This window comes from Podarcis melisellensis (genome assembly GCF_964234715.1).
Source record: "Podarcis melisellensis genome assembly, chromosome: 3".
NCBI lineage: Eukaryota > Metazoa > Chordata > Lepidosauria > Squamata > Lacertidae > Podarcis > Podarcis melisellensis.
This window is the reverse complement of record NC_138530.1, coordinates 49739916-49766422: the sequence shown is the minus strand read 5'-3', so window position 1 is coordinate 49766422 and position 26507 is coordinate 49739916. Positions and strand designations below refer to the sequence as shown.

The window sequence follows — 26507 nt, the reverse complement described above, 5'->3', positions numbered from 1 at the left end:
TTAATTCGTTCTAGAGGTCTGTTCTTAACCTGAAACTGTTCTTAACCTGAAGCACCACTTTAGCTAATGGGGCCTCCCGCTGCCGCGGCGGCAAAATTTCTGTTCTCATCCTGAAGCAAAGTTCTTAACCCGAGGTAATATTTCTGGGTTAGCGGAGTCTGTAACCTGAAGCATATGTAACCTGAAGCGTATGTAACCCGAGGTACCACTGTACCTTGTTTTGCATCAGGAGTAGGCAGGACATTCACCAGTATCTTTCTAAAAAGGGGGGGGGAAATGTTTATTCTTGTGTTGTCACCCTTTGGACCTCTTGTTGGGCATCATGATGATCACAGGGTCTGGGTTGATGATCTTTATATGATTAGCACTGATTTTAAATATATTTTTATCTGTTGCACCTGAATTCTTTTATGTTTTTGCTATTTAATGTTCTTTTAAAAAATATTGTAAGGTAGCCCGAGCAATTCAAATACATAGAAATAAATTGAAAGAATGGGGTATACATTCCATAAATAATAATAAAGTCATCTCTAAAAGTATATACTTGAGATTGCCCATGACATTTGCATCATGTAAGTGCTATATCAAAGATTGAAAGAGGAATGCTTTTATTGTATTCCATATAATAAGCAGTACATGATACAAAGAGTCGATCATTTAACATTCTGATTATATGAATCTATGACCCGTTTTTGAATATTGCATATGAAATAAGAGGATGGCTTGTATCCCTTGTTCTAGATCTAAAAGTGTGACTGTGACACAACAGTCCCATTTTCTGCTTTTGCCTCTTTCTATTGTGTCATTATATAGGCTCTGTTGCGAAAGAGATGCGCACAAGGCTGTTCTCACTAAAATTAATAAGAAGTTTTTGGAGATTCCTCCACCCCTCTGACCTGGTTCACAGACATTGATTTGCTGTTTACCTGCAGTAGCACAAGCTCATAATTGTGCTGCTACACATTATGCCCAAGATAACATTTCAATGCAATTATTATTAGTAACTAAGAAGTAATAGCTTTTCTGGTGCCTTAGTGGTCTGTATTGCTTATATCACTCAGTTATTTCTAATATAGGGGATGGTACTTCGGCCTTTTAAACATGATTGGGGGTGAATATTGGTTTTTTTGTGTTGTGTATGTATATTGTGCTCTCATTTTGTTTTTTTATTTTGTGAACTGCCCTGTGATCTTCGTATGAATTAAAATAAATAAGTAAGTTCTACTGAGTTTGGCGGGATTTCTTCTCTGAAATGTCTGTGTAGGATACATCTGTGCAAGATTGCAAAGTTAATCAAGTAATCATTTTAAATGTGAATATAAAAGAAATTGTAGCTCCTCTGAAGTAAAAAAGCACATTCGTTATATTTTCAGATTGTGCATGCATGTTGTAGCAGTCGCCATAGGGGTGAATGCCTCTTTTAAGATGATGCTTGTCATTCATAGTGTTTATATGTAAGTCTAATAACAGCTTTTTCAAACAGGCAGCAGATGTTTATACATTGGGACTCCCCTGCATATCAATCAGATGTTGCTGTTTTTTTAAAAACTAGGCTAATCTAACTGATTAAACAGGGATAATGTGTGATTCAGAGATTCAGATACCTATTGTTACTGGTAAGCAGAAACTTCTACAATTGCCTGACACTCCTGAAATTATTGGGCAGAACAATCCTATTGGAGTGGGGGAGGGAAAACCTGTGGCCAAGCAACTGCCAAATCTGACTTGTAATTCCTGGGTGGATGGTGAGGGAGAGTGGATGAAGAGAAAATGAGGGCACCATCTCCAGGGCTGGCATATTTTCCCTCCTATGTCAAGTGAATAGGAGCCCTCAGGTCCAAAGCCTCCCTAGATCTACTCTTGACATACCCTTTTAATCTTGAGGAGGCCTCTGGAGGTGGACCTCCCTCTCTCCCTGTGGACAGGTAGATTTGTAATATCCTGTGGCAGCTGCAAAGGGTCATAGGATTGTGTCCTGGCTGATTTTTGGTAATTATTCATTGAAAGGATCACACTTTGAAAATGTTTATGGAGTGATGCTAACTGATGCTTCTTTTTAAGTAAATTGGTAATCTATGAAAACTAAGGTATGCTTCAAGTTTTCTGAACCTATAAGTCTAGAGCTCGTGGTTAGAATAGTAAAAAATTTGGGCTTAGAAATAAAGGAACTATTGTATATCTTTGTTTATAAAATGGGAAACCTTAAGAGATTGTAAGATGCCAGTGTATCTGAAATGTTGTATGTGCTTTGCTGTAGTTTATTTATCAGAATAACCTTCCATGCCATAATTTTGTTTAAAATTTTAGTTGAGATAACTTAGGAAAAGACAGGTATCAACTGATTTAAAAAAAGTTTACCCAACCTTAAATTTTTCACTAGTTATGCTGATTGCTAAGCTTTTGGAATGGAAGCATTATGCTTGATTCTTGGAACATATCTTTAGCATCTCTACATAATATATATATATATACTCTGCCCTCCCCAGCCAAGGCTGGGCTCAGGGCGGCTAATAACCAATAATAAAAATAAGTTTAATGAATACAAGATTAAAATACAACATTAAAACATTAAAATACAGCCTCGTCACAGGAGGAGAAAGGAAGAAAGAAAGAGGGGGAGGGAATCAAATTGACTCTAAGCCAAAGGCCAGGCGGAACAACTCTTACAGGCCCTGCGGAAAGAAATAAGATCCTGCAGGGCCCTGGTCTCATGAGAGAGAGCGTTCCACCAGGCTGGAGCCAGTGTTGAAAAAGCCCTGGCTCTGGTTGAGGCTAATCTAATTTCCTTAGGGCCCGGGTCCTCTAGGGTGTTGTTATTTATGGACCTTAAGGTCTCCCGTGGGGCATACCGGGAGAGGCGGTCCCATAGGTACAAGGGTCCTAGGCTGTGAAGGGCTTTAAAGGTCAAAACCAGCACCTTAAATCTGACCCTGTACTCCACCGGGAGCCAGTGCAGCTGGAAAATAACTGAGTGAATATGCTCCCATGGCAGAGACCCCGTGAGGAGCCTCGCTGAGGCATTCTGCACCCGCTGGAGTTTCTGGGACAGGTTCAAGGGCAGCCCCGCGTAGAGCAAATTGCAGTAGTCAAGCCAGGAGGTGACCGTCGCATGGATCACTGTGGCCAGGTCGGGGAGGGAAAGGTAAGGGACCAACTGCTTGATGCAGCGAAGGTGGAAAAATGTCGCCTTGGCTGTTGCTGTAACCTGTGCTTCCATGGAAAGGAAGGTGTCAAGGATTACACCCAAACTCTTAACGGAAGGCAATGGCACTAATTGGGCCCCCGCAAGAGAAGGGAGTTGGTCCCTCATCCCCATACCATCCCAACCCAGCCAGAGGACCTCTGTCTTCTAAGGATTTAGTTTCATTCGGCTCCCACGAAACCATCCAGCCAGAGCTTCCAAGCATCTGGTCAGTGTGTCTGGGGCCAAGTTGGTGTGGCCATCCATCAGCAGATAGAGCTGAGTGTCATCAGCATATTGGTGACAGCCCAGCCCAAAGCTCTGGACAATCTGGGCAAGGGGGCGCATAAAGATGTTAAAAAGAATTGGGGAGAGGATTGCACCCTGCGGCACTCTACACACTAAGGAGTGGCGCGACAATATCTCCTTCCCTAGCGTCACCCTCTGTTCCCGACCAGAGATAAAAGAGCACAGCCATTTACGGGCTATGCCCTGTATCCCCATCATCGGCGAGGCTGTGGTCCAGAAGATCATGATCGACCATGTCAAAGGCTGCTGACAAATCTAAAAGAATCAGCAGTCCCGACCCGCCTCGATCCAGTTGTCTACGGAGATCATCTGTTAGGACAACCAGAGCCGTCTTGGATTGTGATTGAAATCTTGGCTGTATATTGTATTTATATCATAGCCTGTCCTGACACTAGATCTTAGAACACAAGTACTGTAACAGCAATGTGACCAAGACAAAAGGATCCCTCATACTTCAGCACTGTGAAAATTCTTCAGCAGGTAGTAACCTATATCCTGCTCCACCTACCTGAGCTTCCTCCCACTTTGTTTTTTCTCTCTTGCTGCTGCTAAGATGCATAAGAATCATCTTGAAAAATATACATTGGGTTTTTGTATTAGTTTATTATATCAGTTAGAAAAAACCTTCACAATTCAGTCTAATATAGACATGTTAAATTTCAAATTTATTAACTAAAATCCATTGTTCTCCTGTTAAACAGGAATAAGACAGCTTTCTATGTAAAAGAATAAACAATAGGAGAAATATCTGACTTCAGGATCAAACAAAGGTGATTTATTAGTTCAAGGATGTGTTGTGAACTTTCTCGTGGAACCAGGGGCTGCACATCATCAAAGGTATTAAATAAGATCCAAGATATGTCATTTTGGATCTCATTAGGGTCATCTGCTGACACCCTGCCCCCAGTAATCTTTTATTCCTATTTTATGGCATCCAACTACAATGGTACCTCAGATTACATACGCTTCAGGTTACATACGCTTCAGGTTACATACGCTTCAGGTTACAGACTCCTCTAACCCCTATTACCTCGGGTTAAGAACTTTGCTTCAGGATGAGAACAGAGTGCAGCGGCAGCAGGAGGCCCCATTAGCTAAAGTGGTCTTCAGGTTAAGAACCGTTTCAGGTTAAGAACAGACCCCCAGAACGAATTAAGTTCTTAACCCGAGGTACCACTGTACCTGAGTTCTGTAGCATGTTGATTTCTCAAATTATAAATAAATATGGGTTAGTCACAGTATAGTCTTATTGACATTTTCAATTAGTAAATGATCTTACTGCAGGGGTAGGGAACTTGTTCCAGCTCAGGGGCAAACTTCTCGGGGCCACCTGCCAGAGGTGCTGGTTTTGCCCGAAGCAAAAATGGGTGAAGCAACAAATAACAGTTTTTTAAATCTTTGTGCAGTAGGCTAGTTTCTCTCTGTCTCTATTAGAGGTCGAAAGGATAAATGTGGGTCAGCTTCAAAGAACAGTACTGGGAGAAACAGTTTACCATATTTTTCGCACCATAGGACGCACCAGACAATAGGACGCACCTTGTTTTAGAGGGGGGAGAACAAGAAAAAATAATTCTCCCCCTCTCTGTCCAGCGCCCCTTCAGCGAAGCGGCAGGAGGTGTTGCGCAGAGAGGGGGGAGAATTTCCCCCCACTTGTTTTCCCCCTCTAAAACAAGGTGCCGTATAAGGTGTGTTCAGGCGGCTACCTTGGAAGCCTGGAGAGCGAGAGGGGTTGGTGTGCACCGACCCCTCTCGCTCTCCAAGCTTCAGGTTCCTTTCGACCTGCTCTTTGGGGCTGGCGGGGGGAAGCCCACCACCAGCCCCAAAGAGCAGGTCAGGGAGCAGCAGAAAAGCGCAGCGGACAGGCTCCTGCCATAGCCGCGCGTCACCTCTCCAGCCGGGAGAGGGTTGTGGGGGGCTTCTTTAGCCCCCCGCGCGCTCTCCTGGATGGAGAGGTGACGCGCGGCTATAGAGGCTCCTGCCACAGCCGCGCGTCACCTCTCCAGCTGGGAGAGGGTCACGGGGCTATGGCTTCTTTAGCCCCGCACGCGCTCTCCCGGCAGGAGAGGTGATGCGCGGCTATAGAGGCTCCTGCCATAGCCGCGCGTCACCTCTCCAGCTGGGAGAGGGTCGCGCGGCTATAGCTTCTTTAGCCCCGCGCACGCTCTCCCAGCTGGAGAGGTGGCGCGCGGCTATAGAGGCTCCAGCCATAGCCGCGTGTCACCTCTCCAGCCGGGAGAGGCTCGCGGGGGCTTCGTTTGCCCCGCACGCACTCTCCTGGCTGGAGAGGTGACGCGCGGCTATAGAGGCTCCTGCCATAGCCGCGCGTCACCTCTCCAGCTGGGCGAGGGTCGCGGGGTTATGGCGTCTTCGCTCCATAGGACGCACACACATTTCCCCTTCATTTTTGAAGGGGAAAAAATGCGTCCTATAGAGCGAAAAATACGGTACTTTGAATGGAAACTGCTTTCCCAACAATTAGGTTAAAAATGTGTTTTAGCTTTTTCAATCCTTTTTTGTCTTTTTGCACGGTGGGGGAGTGGTCTTCAACAAGAGTACTGCTGGGACAGGAAGGGTTGGATATTTCTGGATCTAGCCCTTAGACTCAAAATGGTATCCCACCCCCGTTCTTATGCATTAATATTTTCTTGTGGCAAAATGCATCATAGCTGTTACCTTAATATTTTTGTTGAATATTTATGAAAGAAGAAAAACTTTTGAGAAAGCAGTTTTGTCCTGAATAACTTAATAGTTAGCTTCTCATTTGGGTTGATAATTTCAAAGTTTGCATTCTGTTTTGCCACAATAAACTGGCTTAGCAAATTCCCTATAAAAGGTGGCTACTGTGGTCTCTGATATGAAGGAAAACATAGGTTCATTGAGTGTTATCTGTTTTAAATCTGAGCAGCTGTTTTGATTGTATTATAAAAGGAAGTAAGATGATGACTCATACAACCCAGAGAGGTGTTGTAAAAAATAGTTTCTGGTTTGGCCTGTGTAACTGAAGGTGGGGTAGGAAGCTGTGTAATGAAGTAATAACTTTGAGACTGGTATGCTGTGATGCTGTAGAGATCTAGAGAATTGAGAGACTGATGTATGGAGATGGTGTTAACTGGTTTTCATTATGATAATTTTAAGATTTCTTATCAGTAAAACATTTTATGAGTAAAGCTCAAATAAACTCTCTCCCTGATTCTTGAGATTGAAAGTTTAATGTTTGCTACTTTTGATTCATTGGTACCTCCTCTTCCAAAATAAATTGAAGTGTTATCAATAGCATGCTGAGGATATCCATTCCATCTGAATAAGCAGAGGCAGTGCAGGTGCTGAATCAGTGTTAGGAGACAGTATTGCATTGTTGCCATTGGCATTTTTGACCTGGCCTAAGGTGCTCATGATGACATATAAAACCCTACATGATTTAAGTCACCAATACCTGGGGAAAAAAACATATTCTTCCTCTGTGCTTGCTTGCCTTGTCTGCCTGTTAAAATCTGCAGAGGAGGCACTCTTCGTCCCCACCCCCCATTGCAGAGGTGTGGAGGAAGGTTTCTCTTTTGAAACCTCTGTACCATTTTCAAGGGCAGCCCCTCATAGAATATATTACTGTGGTCTAGATTATCCTTCCTATTCTTGGTTCAAGGGCAGCCCCTCATAGAATATATTACTGTGGTCTAGATTATCCTTCCTATTCTTGGTTCAGGCCTGGATATAGGACTGAATCAGCCTTTGTTGCCCTAATTTCTTGATTGAGGGTGGGACATAGGGAATGTGGCTTTTGATACCATTTACCATTGCATCCTCCTGGACCCACTCTGAGATTGCTATTGGAGACACTGAACTGTAGTGGTTGTGATCCTCTCTGTAGGGGCAAGTCTAGAGAGTAGCATTGGGAGAGTGCTTATTGCTTATTTGCCACTGAAGCCATGGTGATTTTAAGTGACAGATATGGCTCATGCAGTACCCACAAGCTACACACCTGCTTATTTAGGGGAATGCAACATTATCTAGATCAGGCTGTTCCTTCAAACCCCAGAGAAAGAGTTGAGTGTCACCATTGTACTGACAACACATCACCCCAGGTTCTCTGATAACCTCTCCTGGTGGCTTCATATGGTGTTAAAAAGTATGGGAGACAAAATCAAACTCTGTGGGACAACACATGTGCTCCTATGGGACATCATATGAACAGGATGCAACTTTAAATGTGCAGTAGTTGATTTTTTTTAAAAAAAAAATCCTGGGCTTCAGTAGGTTAGAAAGAATCACTCTCAGCCAGGATTTAATCTTGTGTGTGTCCAATAGTAAATAAACTTTCATAATCCTTATGAGCATTCTATGGTTTTGTGTCCTGCCTTTGTATACCACTGCACTTGAATTAATGGTTGAATAACCTGTTACATTCAGCAGATAGTTGTATTGCTACTCCATGGAATTGCAGACATGTTATAGAACAATAGACTTCAGTTCAAGGCTGTAGAAATAAATCTGTTGCAAGCTTCAAAATGATGCTAATTTGTGCTGCTTCTGGCCTTCTGGTCTGGAGTGGAAACAGGTATAAGAGAGGTTTGTGTGATTGGACATCAAGAAATGGCAGGTAAAGGGAAAGGAAGGGAGGCTCTTCCCGCTTTAGCAATTATGGGCAGATTTGGCCTTTGGCTTTCAGTCAGAATACCCTGACCTAGTGATCTGAAAATGAGATTGAAATTCTTGCACTGCATATTATTAGAATGGATGAGACATATTTAAGATGACCTGCATTATTACTGATATGTCATGGTATTTCTGCCTGTGGAATGTGGTATGGTAGAATGCTGTTCATTCAAATTTTATTTAAGGCAACGTGCTGATTCATCTGAGGCAAGTGACAGCATTTCCTTCTGAGTATGTACCGGAGCTGACCAGAGTTGCCACACAAGTTTTCTTGTCATACACAGGATATGCATATATATTTATTCAGAGAAGTGTTGGTGAAAGGGTGTTGAGAGAAAGTGGCTTTTTCACCCCCTTATCCCTTCCTGAACCCCTAAAATAGGATGGGCTATATCACAATAGGAGAAAGGGGGAGATGGTCAAAATTTGGGCAGAAACACCTTCCATTGAACATGCCATGATGGTATTAATTATATGTGACATAATTAGGTGAATCCCAACATGCTAGCCATAGTCATGAAGAAGTATTTCCTTGAGAAAATCTGATTTTGGTTCATTAGAACATTAAAAATCACATCCATGCAAAATGTGACAAGTTTGTTAGCTTGTACAACTGAATTACTGTCTAAGCAATAAAGAGCTCAGAGTGGTTTATGTATGTAATTCTCTTTGTACAGTAATATACTTGATTGCTTTTCTTTTTAGTTTTATTTATTTAAAACTTGCTGCCTTTCAGTTTAAATATTTTTCAGGCTAACTTATAAAATAGAAATTAAACAAATATAACAAGATTAAATAGTGAACTATGAACTCTCAAAATACCATTACAGCAGTGATTTTTTAAAGTTGTATTGTGGTGGTTTGCTTGTTTTTTTGCAAGCCGCAATACAAATGGAACATGTTGTAGCCTGCAAATAATAAGCAAACAAAGCAGTATAGTAAGCATGAATATAAATACACAAAGGTGTGTTGATTTGTTCAAGCTCTGTCAAATAATCAGCGTGCATAAGAAGTTGACTTTGAATTCATGGGCTTTACAAGCACAATCCTGTTGTCATTCCCTCTGGGATCAATGTTCAGGTTGTGAGCGCAGTGTCTTGTGTAACCAACTTGACATAAAGAAAGGTGGATCAAAAGACAGTTGGGCACGGTGGGCTCTTGTTTCTCTTCTTCTTGACCAGGGTTTCCCCAACTTTGGTCTCCAGCTGTTTTTGGACTACAACTCGCATCATCCCTAGCTAGCATGGCCAGTGGTCAGGGATGATTGGAATTGTAATTCAAAAACAGCTGGACACTCAAGTTTCGGAAACCCCGCTCTAGAAAAACCACAAACTGTAACCAATATTTGTTTTGTGGTTTGCAGCTCATGGTTTGTTTGGAGAAGACAATGCACAAACCTGGGTTTGGATAACATGCTTGGCCAAACCATGGCTTAGCTTGCAGCAGTGCAGGAGGAGGTCTGGGCCAGGAATGCAACAGCTGCAGTCTCCTCTCTGGGATCCCTTACTGTCATATCAAGCTGTTTCTTTCTTGCTCTTTTTTGTAATCAGATGGCAGGAATGTGTGCTCAAAGCAAACATGGATAAGCTTAGATTTTTATGATCCTTAACACATTTGTAGGGTTTTCATAACAACCAAAGCACTGAATATATTATTGGTTTATGGAATATTTCATAGGCACTATTTCTCAACAATACAGTGGAGGCTCGGGTTGCGAATGTGATCCTTTTGGGATGCACATTCGACACCTGCAGTGTTCGCAACCCACAGTGGCGTGTCTGCACATGCACGGGTTGTGATTCAGCACTTCTGCGCATGTGCAACTGCCGAAACCCGGAAGTAACCTGTTCTGGTAGCATATATTTTGTCATTGTTCCTCTTGTGTTCTGTTGGACATAATATTAATATATGTTATTGTTTGATAGCATCTAGAAGGTGATGTTTCTGTTTTCTTCTTGTTAGCATTTAGTAGGGGGGAAAGCTGGTCCAGTAATAAAATGGGAGATTAGACAACTTTATTGAAGATAAAGCTATCAGTAACTACTAGGAACAAATGGGAGAGGAATGCTGCCTTTGTGTTCTGCTTTTGAGCTTCCCATGTGCATTTGGTTTGTCGCCGAGAGCAGAGAGCAAAAGGGTGTTAGAGAAGAGAGTCTTTTTTATGATCTTCTATGGCTCTTCTTTATGTCTTATCTACCCAATCTAAAAAGCCAGTTCCCAACATTTTGTTGCACTCTACCAAAAAATAGAATTCAGAATAGTGCTGTCTAAATAGAAACAGGCATCTTTTTTTTATTATTGCTGTCCTTGGTGACCACTTCAGGTTTAGCCTAATGTACCCTTTCACTTGCATGTCAATTAATGGTCGTCATACAATTTTATGATAAAGCATTGTATTTAGGACTGGAAAATTTTGTGACGAGAGCCCCTTCTTCCCAACACTGGGTACTCAGCCTTCATTGACATAGATTCCACAGGGGGATCTTTCTGCAGAGGGCCTGAGTAGCCTTTACAATATGCAGCAGTTCTTTGTCTGTGCATGCAAATTAGGTATTGAAACAACAGGCATTTTGGGTAGTTCTTAAGACATTCAAATTGGAACCTTTGCTCATAACTCTGCATTGTATATATAAACATAAAACTTTATAACAGTGCTTCAAACAGTTCCTAATGCCAATGGAGAAAATAGAGCCATAATTTATATGGAACTCCCTGCCACAGGAGGTTAGGTTATCTCCTCCTTTGCTGGTGTTCATTCAGCTAGAAAGTTCTTTTATAAAAAGCTTTTGACTTTTGTGGTTTTAGGGGGTTTTATAGTCTGGCTCTCTTGTGTTCAGTTCTTGGATTTTTTTTGTTGTGGTGGAGGTTTTTAAAATGAAATATCATTGCTATGTTTTTGGTGTATTGCTTTAGCTGTTTTGGGCATCTCTATTCAGAGAGGAAATGTGAGTTATAAATTATAAATGTTCAGTTTTTGCCACACCTTTTCTGTTGTGGAATGCTCTCCCCTGAGAGTCCTATGTGCCTAAATCTATTCTTGCCTTTTAGAAAGTAGATGAAGAGTAGGGCAGAGAGCCATAAGTCTTCCTGCATTTGCGTATCTGAATTTGGTTTAGTGAATTGCAGGGAGAGAGATCAAGAGAAAGTATGTGCTTAGTTTCTGAAGAGCTGCTCACATGCCACAACCTTTTCTCTCTGCCCCATGAAAAAATGTTGGCATTCATAACTTGGATGGGGTGGTGAGGACTAGTAGGAGGGACTGCTGTTAGTAAAACAGCACAGTGTAAATCAGGGGTAGACAACCTAAGGCCCGTGGGCAGGATGCGGCCCAGCCGCTTTCTCAATCCGGCTCGTGGATGGTCTGGGAATCGGCGTGTTTTTACATGAGTAGAATGTGTCCTTTTATTTAAAATGCATCTCTGGGTTATTTGTGGGGCCTGCCTGGTGTTTTTACATGAATAGAATGTGTGCTTTTATTTAAAATGCATCTCTGGGTTATTTGTGGGGCATAGGAATTCGTTCACCCCCCCAAAAAAAAATGGTATGAGGGATGATGGACCGGCCCATGGCTGCAAAAGGTTGCTGACCCCTGGTGTAAATGATGATTTCTCTTTTTACTCCTGGAAGTATGTGGGGTATTTCACAAGTCGCAGGAGGACTTCTGCCCCCTCCCTCCTTCTGTGCTCCTTTCCTGGCTAGGGCACTGCTCCTCGGTGGAAGGGGGCATATATGTGAGTGCATGAAGGGGGCATATATGTTGCTGAGCTGCTGAGTTAGCACTTATGCATTAGTTTTGTACTGTGGAGAAAATGTGGAGGTTTCCAGTGTACCCTAGCAAGTAAGATTCCTGTCATGGGTTTTAGTACGTTACTTGTTGCTTAGTATTTGGTTGTTCACAATATGCTTGTGGATTTAAGTAGGATATCATTATCCTAGTTACAATAAATATTCTTGTGAAACAATGAAAGTCATATGTTGTGCATGTATATGAACTATCTCGCATTCCCTTTACCAGATAATTCCTTAGAATTTCACATGGCAACTACTTCGATAACTTGAATTTAGGGCTCTAAAGGTTAAAGCTAGCGTTTCGAATTGAGCCCAGAAGTGGACTGGGAGCCAGTGCAGATGATGAAGCACTGGTGTAATGGGATCGATCATGCTCAAGTAATGTGGCCACCTTAGTTTGGACCAACTAAAGAGATTCTGGACTGTTTTCAGAGGCAGACCCACACATTATAGTAATCGAACTGAGAGGTTACAAGAACTGGGTGAACTCCAACAAGCCTTTATTTGGCCATGTAGAGCCACAGTTATTACATCAGCCCAAGTTGATAAATGCGTAGTGCATTAATGTACGGATGCAGCTATTGCAGATCATGTACCTTGGCTGTCTGAAGAAGATAGACTGCTTTGTGAGGGTAATGCTCCTTTAAGAGATGAGCTAGAAAGAACCACTTGAAATATACTAGAAGTGAAGGGATGTTGCCAGTAGCAGTCCGAGTGTGTGAGAGAACTAAGATGGACTGATATTGTGCTAAAGCATGTAACAAGTTTCTAGCATTGCGGAATAATGCAGGGATCTATTTTCATAACTATGATTTTTTTGGTGGACATTCTAAATATTTTAGGATACATAATTTTGAAAATATAAAAAACAACCCTGCTGCATTTGCCTGAAATTTTTTCTCCTTTCTGTACTTACTCATGGTTTATGAAGCTTAGGATGATCATAATACAATTAACCAGTTGTAATAAAACCTGAAGCAGTGGTGCAGTTAATACACTGTGTTTAAACACCAGCCTATAAAGTCTATATACACCTTGTGTATTGTTTTCAAATAATTCAGATTTCATTCGTGAAATTTTATAGCACGGACTCCAGTTGAGTCTCCCTTGGGGGGGTGGGGGTGGATTCCACAAGTGGGGATCATCACCAAGAAGGCCCTTTCTCTAGTTGACACAACCTCATGTCACGTAGGGAAACCTGAAAAAAGAGCCTCTGGTGAAAATCTCAAGGTAAAGGCAAATATATATGGCAGAAGACATAATTTGGAACTATTAAGATACAGATCATCCAACTGTGGAATCTTAATGTGATGCATTCACCATGATAAATGTTGTTTTAGGATCAGTAAACATGCTCTTCATGAAAGTGCTAAAATTTAAAACATTGCAGTAGTCAAGTTTCAAATGCAGCTCACTTGGCGTTATTTGTTTAAACTGTTTCTGATACAGAACTAAGCATATTTAAAATCAAAGCACTCCAGTTTATATAGGTGTATGGGTATGAAGAAGAGTTATTTGCTATGGCACTTACCTGCTATTTCCAGTTGTAGGGAAAGTAAACATAAGAGACTATTTCCTCCACTCATACATTTTTTTTCTTGGAGTGTGTTGAATATGTAAGAATAACTTGGTGTATTGGAGAGGCAAAGTAATTGATAAATGTATAGAAATAAATTATTACATAAGAAAGCAAGTGAATGGACAAAATGTCATTGATTCTATTTTATTTCATTACAGGATCTGGAATTCCATGGAGTTATGAGATTTTATTTTCAAGACAAAGCAGCTGGGAATTTTGCAACAAAATGTATCCGTGTGTCTAGCACTGCTACAACTCAGGATGTGATAGAAACACTTGCGGAGAAATTTCGGCCGGATATGCGGATGTTATCATCCCCTAAATACTCACTTTATGAAGTGCACGTCAGTGGAGGTTAGTGTATTAAGTTTGAGACTACTCAAAACTGTATCTATATTAATTGCAGAGAGCGAGGGAGTAAAATTTGGCTTAGAAGATTAAGTAATTTCCAATCACTGCTTGGCAGTTACATTGCTTGGCAGTTTCCCTTGGCAGTTACATTGATTAGAGACAACAAAATTGTCAGTTAAAATGACATATTGAAAACTTGCAACATAAAAACATAACAAAGACACACACTCACAAATTACAATATAAGAAAATTCAGATTCAAAATGTAAGACCTCAAGATGTGGCCTCAGAAAAAAAGCTCCCAATGCCTTAATGAAGAGGAAGATCTTGCATTGGTTTTTGAAGGCTTGGAGACTTGTTCTGAGATTTATTTTTTAAAGAAGCATGTCCACAGTGCTGGGTTTACAGTAGTGTAGAATGATTTTTCATTAACTGATACCAGCTATTAGCCCACACAGTAATGATAATATGAATTATTGTATTCTTGAGGATTGATTAATTAATAGAATGCTTTTGAACATGGATTGTAAATTTCGGCTGGCTCAGAATGTGGTACTTCACCTCTTAAAGAGAGTTGGTATTAAGCAATATACACAACTACTTTCTTTCATTTGCACTGGCTACTGATTTCTCTCTAGGGCCCTGCTTGTGAGAAACAATGTGTAATCTTAATATAATCATTAAGGAAAACGGTTTCTACAGAAAGCTGAGAATTGCACATCTGAACAGAATAACCATTCATTGTCTTGGAAACAACAGTAGAATGATTGTTAAGCCAAAGTCTGAAATAGTCCTTAATGCTCTCTTCCATTTACATCTTTTTCTTCAGGCTGTAATATACCAAGCAGTACATGTACATATAGCGTACAGACATTGCCTTTCATAATTATTTTAAAGTATTTTACTCATTTGTGTATTTCTCTTTTGGAAATTTTACAAATTTTCTAGAAAAGAAAAACTGAAGTTTTTCTTCAGGCTTCATGTCAGGATTTGATGCTAACATTGTATACCAGCTGATAGTTAGGAATTTCATTAGGTTTTCTAGGACTGCTTGTAATAAGTGTTTTTGTGTGTGCATATTTGCTTTTCTGTGGGTTCTGCTTATTCTTGACTGGTTGGAACTGTTAAGTGTCTACTGTTTCAGCTTTTAAGATGTAACCGTGACATAAAATGCTTTGGGCTTCTGTCTTGTTACTACTGTTTTTAATTTTTTAAAAAAATAATCTGTTAGATGTTGATGTCTGGATATCTGGAGTTTGGTATCATCACTGTGTTTATGACACTTCATTTTCTTTCATTCTTGACTGGTTTAGGAATGTGAATATTGACTATGAACTAGTTTGTGTTTGATTTGGTAGTGGATTGGATATGTCTTGGTAAACTGAAGCTGAATTGAGAGTCAGCATGGTCTAGGGAAAGTGCTGTTTTGTTTTATTGGTTTTAAAATCTGTTTCAGGCTTACAAATTTATCTTAATCTCTTACCATAAAATTTTAATCCACATTCCCCATTTCTTATAGAGATGTTGAAAAGTGTCTTACAAAATCTAACAGAACATCCAGAATTTTAAAAAGTTATATTACATGTTCTTGAATTTAAACTGGATATTTCCTAAATATGTTTTTGTAATTATTTCTTGAGAGGCTACTTCTTAGCAGAAGGATGACTTTAAAAATGAAGTAATGGCTAACCTGTAAGTTTCTAGCTTTGGCTGTGTGAGCAATATTTATCTGAAATGGTAGTGAGAAAATGGCTTTAATAACTGTGTTGTTTTAAAAAATAAAAAATAGGAGCCATAGAGGAGCCCCTCCTTTCACTTATGGAAGGAACTTTGAAATGAATAAATATTAGTATCGTCTGAGTAGCCTGTTGGCACAGCTTGCCAGTGGTTCATATTCTGCTCTGATTTTAAAACAGGGCAGCTCACCAGGTATCCTCCAAATGTTATGGACTGCAACTCCCATCAGCTCCAGCCAGCATGACCAATGAGTAGGATTGTTGGGAGCTGACATGCACAACATCTGGAGGGTACCATGTCAGCTACCACTGCTTTGAAAGATCTGATATGGTCTTCTGCTTTAGAAGTGCAATAAATTAAATAATGAATTAAATCTTGTTGTTTGGCTAATAAGTTAACAGTCAATGTACTGCAATTGTTGATCTTGAAATAGTAAGTAACCACTAGTTATGCTTTATTTCATATTTTGAAGAAGAAAGAAGATTGGATATAGACGAGAAACCTTTAGTTGTACAATTAAATTGGAACAAAGATGATCGAGAAGGAAGATTTGTACTCAAGAATGAAAATGATGCACTTCCTCCAAAGGTAAAAGAAAGCAATATTACTGTATATTTTTGACACTACTGTAAGTGCTTTTGAGTTTTCATAAATTGCCTTTGGGCTTGCAACAACAAATCTGGCAATGTATTATGGGTACATATCACAGAGTTTTGGATAATCCTTCTCCATTATATTCACATCCTACAGCCTATTAGTGTGTGTCATCAGACAGTCTGCTCTGATTTATTGTCACTGCTGGGCAGCCAGCAGGGATCACAACTCTGCTAGCTACAGACTTGACTGATGAGGCTAGGCAGTTGATTGTGAAAATGTTCTGGGGTATCTTCCATGGTCAACAAAGTAAGTTAAAATATCATAGTATTGCTCACAGTCAATGAATTTTCAACCGACACTTGCTGAGGTGGCCAGTTGGTCAGATTACTCCAGAGGTCCTGGTTGATGCAAGTGATTTTTCCCTTAAAATTCTTTGCAAAGAAATTACAGTGAGCCACCATCAGTTCTGCCTATTGCTTTGGGCCAGGCTGTAAAAGAACCATGCTGCGTGGAAAAGCTCTGCTGGACAGCACACTGAGGCTGCAATGGAGGCAGCTAAGTATGTCTTCTTTGCTGCTTTCACTGCCTACTCAGTAGGCTTGATACTGAGCATTCAGCATTCCCTCCTCTTGCATTGAAGCTTGTTTTATTGCCTTAAACTCTGGTGTACACCAGGGAGCCAGACTTTTGCTATCAAGCAGATAGAGTGCTCAGGGACACACATCAACAGCCTGAGCTATTTGCATATTCCACACTTCAATCAGGGCTTCAATGGGAACACCAGTCATATCAGCCAGAAGATCACCCAAGCCGCCAGGAGACCAATTGGATCCATTGCCTACAAGGGCAGACTATCCTAATACGTCGCCTGACTCTGCATCATGTTTCAAATAAGATAAAATAAGTTTTTATTTGGAAATTAATGTGGTCAGAGTTCTAGTAGATCATAATACTAAACACTGTTTGTTTCAGAAGGCTCAAAGCAATGGCCCTGAAAAACAAGAGAAAGAAGGAGTGATTCAGAACTTCAAACGGACTTTATCAAAAAAAGAAAAGAAGGAAAAAAAGAGGCGGGATAAAGAAGCATCACGGCAAGCTTTAGATGGTGATGGGCTGTTTCATGGGGATGATATGTGAGTATCAGTGAATCAAATAGTACAATGTCTAATCTGTACATAGATGAATACTTTAACTTGGGGAGACAAGTCTTTTAAAATATATGAATAGTTTTTGTATTGTATTTCCTTCATAGTTGGTGTATACAAGTTCTCATGCTTTTTTAAAAAAATGAGGCCAAACTACACATTGTATTAGACATGTACAGGTAAACAATCAGGCTTAACCTGGTCACTTCTATTTTGGGGGAATGCAGGCATAGGGTCCCAATCCAGAATGTGTTCCTGATCCTGGCAGTGCTTTTTACTGTAGACATCAGTAAAAGCAAAAGCAGTCAAGAGAAAGTGATTTTCAGTAGAAACTGGTGTGGACTCCCAATCCAGACCAGACCCACCATACCAGGATAAGCATGCTTGTTTTACTACATATGAATGGGCCTGAATAACACAGTTTTCAGATTCTCAGGAATGTCTCTTTTCATTTTGACAAAATTCCTTTATCTGGTTCTGTAAATTGCCCATTGAATGTATGCATTTCATCTGGTCAAATATGACTTCTTCCAAATGGGGAGATGCAGTTTAGTGTTACTTTTCTTCTGTTTAAAGCCTATAGTTACAGCAACAAAGAGAAGATGATTCTATGTAGGTTCCTTTTTCGAGGTAGTATATGTATATTTGTGTGTGTGCACGCGCATGGGCAAAAGTGGAATTTTGGACACAATGGGAAATCCATCTCAAGCTTTCTGAAGGAGGTTGGGAATATTAAATCTCCTTGATTATAATCAGCAGAGACTTTTTCCTCTGTAGATGACAGATGCCTAATACTGTAAGCATGTCATCAATCCTCTGCTGGATAGAAATAGCCCTTTTGTTCATGGAAGACTTAAGTTTGGCTCTGCCCCAACATGTAGATGTTTACTACAGGGTATAGAATTGTTGGAAGTTGTGTTTTATGTATGTTTTATGTTTCTTGTTTTGTACCTTTTAAGTGATGTGCACGTGTATGCTTCAAGAGCAGGTTCATTGTTTAGGGTTGCCCCTGGATCCATCTTTGTTACTGGAGGCTTGGTTAGCCTTAGTAACTAGGAGTACCTTTTACCAGCTACAGCTGGTATACCAACTATAGCTGTTTTGGGACAGGAAAAGCCTGACCACAGTGATTCATGTATGGGTCACCTCAAGACTCAATTATTGCAGTGCACTCTGTAGAGTAAGAATGACAAACTCTGGCCCTCCAGATGTTTGGGACTACAATTCCCATCATCGCTAGCTAATGGGACCAATGGTCAGGAATGATAGGAACTGTAGTCCCAAACATCTGCAGGGCCAGAGTTTGCCTATGCCTGCTGTAGAGCAAGTTGCAAGCCTGTTCTGGAAGCACCAGCTTGTGCAAACAAACTGTAGCTAGACTTTTGGTTCAAACTGACCATATGCTGCTAGGTCAAATTCAAGGCTCTTGTTTTAATTTACATGTTTTAACAGCTTGGATCTGGGAAACCTTAAGGGGTGCCTGACTTCCTATATCCCTGACCAGTTACTGAGGTCTCAAGGGGGTCACTGTTAGTGGTCCCCCATGGCTTGTATCCACAAGAAGTGTGCATTCAGTCTTGTGGGCCCAGCTTTGTGGAACTCCCTCCTAGCTGAGATTAGAGAAACCACCCTCCCCTTTTTGTTGAACTTTCAGCTCCTAGTAAAGACCTTTTTATTTCAGCAGTCATTTTAAGTATGTCAGATTTAACTGAATAATATTTATTGTACAGTAAGGTTATAAGGATACAGCCTATCTTAGACTATGGTGTTAGGCGGTATAAAAAGTGCTGAAATAAATAAGCTATTTCATTATTACCTTAAATTACTCTTGGCAGTGAGAATTCTCGCCTTGCCGCAGAGGTCTACAAAGATATGCCTGAGACCAGTTTCACACGAACAATATCTAATCCAGAGGTGGTAATGAAACGACGGAGACAGCAAAAGCTAGAAAAGAGAATGCAAGAGTTCCGGAGCTCTGATGGCAGACCAGATTCAGGTGGTAATTTAGAGTAAATCAATAATATTTATTGGGTGGGTGGAACTTACAGAATGTGCGTTGGCTTCCATTAGTCTTCCTGGGGACACTTCAGGGGCTTTTGAAGTATAAATACGCAAATACCTAAGTTCCTTCTTTTTGCTGTTTTAGTGGATACTGAAAATCAATTCAAGTGCTTAGGTTGTGTGACTTGCATTTCATTATATTTTTAATTTAAGTTACAAATTATGTATTTTTCAGGTGGTACATTGAGGATTTATGCAGACAGTTTGAAACCAAATATACCATACAAGACAATCCTGCTATCTACCACAGATACAGCAGACTTTGCAGTTATTGAAGCACTGGAGAAGTATGGTCTCGAAAAGGAAAACCCCAAGGACTACTGTATTGCTCGTGTGAGTAAATTGATTAAAGAAAATAGTTCTTGAAAAAATCCTGCTGCTTAGGTTTTTAAAATGATGATGTTGTGGTGGGGAGATTCCCCACTCAGCTTATTTATAATTTATTGTCTGTATCAACATGATAAGTTGGTTCCTTAGGCTCTTCAGATCTTAGGGTTGGTATGGTTGGGCAGTAATCTTAGTTTTAGCGTCATATAACTTTATTATCCTGTCAAGTGATTTTATCTGTTGAGTTCTTGGCTATCTTGGTTTGCGTCTTGCCCTGAAGAAAGTAGCAGAAATTAGTAAAAGCTAACAGTGCTGAATAGTATTTGCCATCTGTTTTTAAAGCAAACTAAGGTTTTGACTAAAAGGCCTAAAGTTCCAGTCAGATGCCACCACAGCCTCAGAGAGCTGTTATTGTTAGCACATGCTGACATTCAGCTGTAGTACCATGAGCAAAAGTGGTATAGTCCTGTTGACTGGCATAGATAGACGTCTCTGTGGGCTTTATTTTGACGGTTGATTAAAGTTATTGTTACCTAACTCATTGCAGTATGGGCAAAAGCTAAAATGGGTGGTCAAGAGGAACTCTTGTTACAATCTCAGACAATTCTAAGATTGAATCCTTGAAGTACCTTACATACTATGAACATAATTTATCAGACTTCTGAAAACATAGTACAAAAAATCCTGAGTATGGATTGACTTTTTTTACCACATCATTGGCAGATATCTCTTTAAAGGTTTGTGTATGTAGCCAATTATTTTTCACTGTCAGTGCCATTTTCTCTAAAGTTTCTGGTTTCCCCATCTAGTAGATGCCCTGAATTGTAGTAGTACAGTTCTCTCTGTTAAAAGTTGCAAGGGCTGTTTCATTCCCATAAGAAGCCTGAATTTAGGCCTGTAGGCACTGGAGCTAGGGTTTTCCTTGATATTGATATCGACTATGGCAGGAAAGAGGAAAGTTTACTGTCCAGCAGCATTCTGAATTGTTTCCTTTACTAAGTGAAGGTGGAAGGAAGATAGGGTGCCTATCGTGTAGCAGAAAGAAGATGCACAGGTAAAAACTAATTTCACTGTAACTCTGAGTAACCTGAAGTGAGGTAACCAGTGCTAGGGTCTTATTGTGGTCACTTGGGTGCTGACTTGGGTGCTGATTTCCTTTCCGTGCTAGTTAGTAAAATCTTTTTATTTATGGTTTGATTTATTATTTGGTAGTAGAATTCATATACCGTATATCTAGCCAAATCTTAAATTTGTGGAAGCATATTATTGTATTTGTGTACATCTTTTTCTGGCATATTGAAGCAGAAGTCATAATATAAAGTTATTTGTGTCATTCCTAAATTGTCAGCCATGTTCTCCCCCATACCTTCTTGATCATGATACACAACTTGGCAGGTATTTCAGAGTTTAGTCTTGTTTAAATGTAAACATGAAACCATGGTTTTCTGTTCTGTGAATGTCTCACAGCAAGCCTGGGCATTCAGTCCTTCTTTCTTGTGATAGGGAGGAAGGCATTGAGAGCTTTTGCGTTTGAATAAGTGACCCTTCCCCATTACATCTGAATTTGGCAAACTATGATTAGTTAACATCAGATTATGGTTTCATAATCCTGGTTTGTTAACTAGTCAAATTTATAACAGATTGCAGTTGATCAAATTAAGATGCAATGGGAAATGGTGATTGGTTAAAAAATGAAAACTTTCAATCTTCTGTTGTACAAAGGATCATGGGAGCCCAAGGTTTCTGCAGCCTTGTTCCCACAACAGAAAAACCATGATTTCTCATTATGGCTGAACAGGGCCACTGTGATACTGTGACAGGGCCAGCCGTGATGCAGTCATAAAATTTCACTACCTACTTTGTAATATTAGAGTCATAAAACTTTAAAGCATGCATTCTTACTACCTTTTGGTTGAGCAGTGGGCACAGGTAATATAATAATAATAATAATAATAATAATAATAATAATAATAATAATAATAATAATAATAAATTTATTTGTATTCCCCCCTCCCAAATAATATGGCATGGTATACTTTGTACCAACAGAATTATGTACTGCTTAGGTTTGGAGAAAGGAAAGGAGAGGGTGGTTTGGCCTTTGAGTGTTTATCCTTGGGTAACTGCTCTGTTCAAACTCATAGTTTATCTTTTCTGTAGGTCATGCTTCCTCCTGGTGCTCAACATTCTGATGATAAAGGTGCTAAAGAGTCTATTCTTGATGATGATGAGTGCCCACTTCAGATATTCAGGGAATGGCCAAGTGACAAAGGTAATTTTGGTTGTTCATAATATGTAATAAAACCCAATGGTCACATACTGGCAAGGCACTGTGAGCAAGCCAGGAGGAGGAGTGGGTTATTAGCCTTAAACCTAAAACTTGTGCACTTTTTTTCTCCCCTTGGACATGGATGCGTCCTTGTTGCTGATCCTGTTATGGTTTGCTTCAGTGTCTGAATGATCAGGCTATTGTTTGTATGATCTTGTCAATCAGGATTTGAAACAATTGTTTGTTGACAGGCAGTCATTATGCATGAGGGGAGAAAGGAGTCATGAGCCCAAGGCTCCTCCAGGTATATTCATGAAGCACCAAACAATGGCTGATGGAAAGTCATAAAACTTGGCTTACATTGCAGAAGTTAATCGCTTCCACTTTGCTCCTTTCTGCTCACCTGGGAGGAAACAAACCATGATCTCTGGCTTAGCATTACATTTGAACTAGGAGTTCATGGTTTGTTTTGCTCCAACAATCCATTATTTGTACCCAAGGCTTTGTATCCAGTAGTGTTGCTCAGTGAATGGTGTGGCTTCAGTCAGCAGGATGCAAAGGAAAGCAGGTTTTTTTTCTGTGATCCTCTCTCCTGCCCCTGGGCTGCAAAGACTTGTTATTGGCTTACTGATTGTGGTTTGTTTAGAATGAAAAAGGCTATCCATTTGAATATAAAATATGATCTAATGTACTCTAGAGCACTGGATTCTGGAGAACATTAATAAATTATGTTGAATGGAAAATATTATAGTTCTTTAATCCTTATATTTAATCCTAATTTTTAATTCGATAATTACTGTTTAGGAGAGCACAGTCAAATCAGTATAGTTAATAATGTACAATTTAATATGAATTCAATTTATTTATACCTTGAGGACAGGACAGACCTCAGATGTTTTGTTTGTGGTTTTGTGTTTAGGGATACTGGTCTTTCAGTTGAAAAGGCGACCACCTGATTATGTTCCAAAGAAGTTGAAGAAACAATTTGATGGAAAGCCATTAAAGGGGAAGGAAAGAGTTGACGGGTCTGGTTATGGCTCTTCCCTTCCTCCAGAGAAGCTACCTTATCTGGTTGAACTAAGTCCCGGTAAGAATTTCTTTTACAATAATGTTCATCCATTTTTTGAATCACTTGCTTTGAGGTCAACCCTGATGGACTCTAATACTTTAGAGTTCACTATCCTCCATTTATTGTGCTTTATAAAATAGAATTGGTAGGGATGGGTTATTTTGATTGCAGTTTCCAACGAAGTTTTAAGATTTCTGGATCTTTAGTCAAAGGTAATTTTGGATAAGTTGGATAAAGCAACTTCATCAGTTTTTGAAGCAAGAAGTGGCTTTGCTTGATAAAGTCATCCATGAAATCACTGAGGTAACAAAAAAACACATAATAGTAAAGAAAATAACAGGCTTATATTTCAATATTCCATTAGAATAAAACTTCATAGATTTTCATTTTTGAAGTGTTTTGTTTCAAATTGTATACATAGGTACCACATTAAAGATAAATGTGTATGAAGATAGATTTGAACCACGGAAAAAAGTTTGCACAAGGATTCACAGAGTGCTGTAATAAGTAGCTTCTGTGTTGGATCTCAGGCTTCTGCTTCCGTAACAACATCTTTTGGCTTTTGTTTCACATTTCTTACACAACACTTTAGAGTGACGTATAATATTTTTGGGAGGGGTTGAGATTTTGACTCTCATGTTTTTATTGCCTGCTTAATATGTTATTGATGCTGTGCTTTTATTAATGTGGTATTTTATTATATAGCATTTGTATTTTTATGAGTTTTTATGATGTATTTGCCCTAAGACCAGATGAGAAACGGCAGGGCGAAAATAAGATGAATAAGTTAAACAGAATAGTCCTTCCCAGAGTGGAGTGCACCTTTTACATAAATTTGGCCATTTTTGTATCTAAACTGTTGTTTTTAGTAATGGGAGCATAGGAAGCTGCCTTATACAGTGGTACCTCGGTTTAAGAACAGTCTTGATTACAAACGATTCGGTTTACTAACTCTGCAAAACCGAAAGTAGTGTTCCGGTTTGAGAACTTTACCTCAGTCTAAGAATGGAATCCGAACGGTGGAAGGGCACCGGCAGCGGGAGGCCTCGTTCGGGAAAGCGCGTCTCTGTTTCAGAACGGTTTAAGTTTAAGAACGGACTACCGGAATGGATTACCGTATTTTTCGCTCTATAGGACGCACTTTTCCCCTTCAAAAATGAAGGGGAAATGTGTGTGCGTCCTATGGAGCAAAGACGCCATAGCCCCGCGACCCTCTCCTGGCTGCAGAGGTGACACGCGGCTATGGAAGGAGCCTCTATAGCCGCGCGTCACCTCTTCAGCCGGGAGAGCGTGCGCGGGGCAAAAGAAGCCCCCCGCGACCCTCTCCCGGCTGGAGAGGTGACGCGCGGCTATGGCAGGAGCCTCTTTAGCCGCGCGTCACCTCTCCAGCTGGGAGAGCGCGCGCGGGGCTAAAGAAGCCATAGCCCCGCGACCCTCTCCCAGCTGGAGAGGTGATGCGCAACTATGGCAGCAGCCTCTCCGCTGCGCCTTTCGCTGCTCCCTGACCTGCTCTTTGGGGCTGGTCGTGGGCTTTCCCCCGCCAGCCCCAAAGAGCAGGTCGAAAGGAACCTGAAGCCTGGAGAGCGAGAGGGGTCGGTGCACACCGACCCCTCTCGCTCTCCAGGCTTCCAAGGTAGCCGCCTGAACGCACCTTAAACGGCACCTTGTTTTAGAGCAGGAAAACAAGAGGGAGGAAATTCTCCCCCTCTCTGCGCAGCGCCTCCTGTCACTTCGCTGAAGGGGCGCTGGGTAGAGGGGGGGAGATTTTTTTTTCTTGTTCTCCCCCCTCTAAAACAAGGTGCGTCCTATTGTCCAGTGCGTCTTATGGTGCGAAAAATACGGTAAGTTTGTAAACCAAGGTACCACTGTACTTAGTCAGTCCAATGGTCAATATAGCTCAGAAATGTCTCCACTGACTGGCAACAGCTCTGCAAGGTTTCAGATAAGGAATTTCCCCCCAGTCCTACCTGGAAATGCCAGGAATTGAACCCGGGAACCTCTGCATGCAAAGCAGGTGCTCAACCACTGATGCTACAGTGCTTTTTATATATCACAGCCCTTTCTATAAGCTACTGTCCTTATTTCTCTATCTTATTTCTATCAGCTGCTCACACTGTTCTCACAGACGGTAATATCAGTCTGTGAAAGCAAATCTTCTCTAACCAGTATTTGGAAAAAATAGCTTTTAACAGCATTTATAGGCAAATGCTTCATATTAAGGAATGCTGCAAGTTTCCCCCAGGTTTTTTAGGAATATGAACAGCCAGAGCCAGCTCCTCCATCCTTTCATTCTCACCTTTGCCCCCCCACAAGTCCAAAACCCACAAGAAGCATGGGGTTCCTTATGATCAAGGTATAAACTTATATGACCATGCTAATATAGACAACAGATAAGTGCAGAGCGCAGAAGAGTATATGACTTACAAAGCTGATACTATTTGATTTAAGGATTTTCAGATTTAAAATTGGGGGCACAAATCCAGTCTTACATTTGCAAAGGTTTACTTTTGCAATGTATAAGATAACTATTTGTCCTCAGAGGAGCTCACCCCTTATTTTAGTAATAATTGTAATAGTACTAATTGCTGATTAGAACAAGCCTTATAAGGAGGAGGGAATTCAGTGATTCATTCACAGTGTTAATGGACAGCTACTTCTAAAGGCAGATAGTTCTGTGCAGCAGGAGTGATTGATTCAGTTGCACCAAATGCAGAGATGTGGCAGAATGACTTGCTGTGGTGGAGGTAAAGCCAAAACGATGAATCCTGCAGGCATAGTGTTGACAGACTTTTCTGTGGGGGGGTAGTTTAGGTTCATGTAATTTAATTAATTCCTGTAATTTAATTAATTCCTGGTGACACAACACAGTCGTTGTTCTCTTGTGATAAACTAGTGTACAGCTTACGGCTTATTGTTGCCTGAGAGCCAGTGTTGCATCATGAATAGTGTTCTTGTTAGACCTGGGTTCACATCCTTGTTCAAGCATAAGTCTCATTGGGTAAACCTTAAGAAAGGTAAAGGGACCCCTGACCATTAAGTCCAGTCGTGGACAACTCTGGGGTTGCGGTGCTCATCTTGCTTTACAGGCCGAGGGAGCCGGCGTTTGTCCGGAGACAGTTTCCGGGTCATGTGGCCAGCATGACTAAGCCACTTCTGGCGAACCAGAGCAGTGTACAGATATGCCGTTTACTTTCCTGTCAGAGCGGTATCTATTTATCTGCTTGCCCTGTGTCCTTTTGAGCTGCTAGGTTGGCAGGAGCTGGGACCAAACAACGGGAGCTCACCCTGTCGTGGGGATTCGAACCGCCGACCTTCTGATCAGCAAGCCCTAGGCTCAGTGGTTTAGACCACAGTGCCCTTGCGTAAACCTTAGGCCGTCACTAATTCTTAGGCTTCCCTATGTCACATGATGCATGTTAAGTTAAAATGGTGCTATGTATGCT

The 26507-nt window shown here is 40.7% G+C and overlaps 1 protein-coding gene across 17 annotated transcripts in view; it reads left to right on the top strand.

The window, feature by feature from the left end:
• The window catches only part of AFDN (afadin, adherens junction formation factor), an 87490-nt gene that overhangs the window by 6277 nt on the left and 54706 nt on the right, over window positions 1-26507 (top strand). For 12 of the 17 annotated variants that reach the window (XM_081906758.1, XM_081906756.1, XM_081906755.1 and 9 more), the window contains exons 2-8: window positions 13667-13862; window positions 16069-16184; window positions 17166-17326; window positions 19174-19334; window positions 19575-19732; window positions 21887-21998; window positions 22915-23082. In XM_081906758.1, coding sequence (XP_081762884.1) covers window positions 13667-13862; window positions 16069-16184; window positions 17166-17326; window positions 19174-19334; window positions 19575-19732; window positions 21887-21998; window positions 22915-23082 — 1072 coding nt within the window. The remainder of the gene's footprint in view (window positions 1-13666; window positions 13863-16068; window positions 16185-17165; window positions 17327-19173; window positions 19335-19574; window positions 19733-21886; window positions 21999-22914; window positions 23083-26507) is intronic. The other 5 variants (XM_081906748.1, XM_081906754.1, XM_081906752.1 and 2 more) reach the window with 3 other exon arrangements.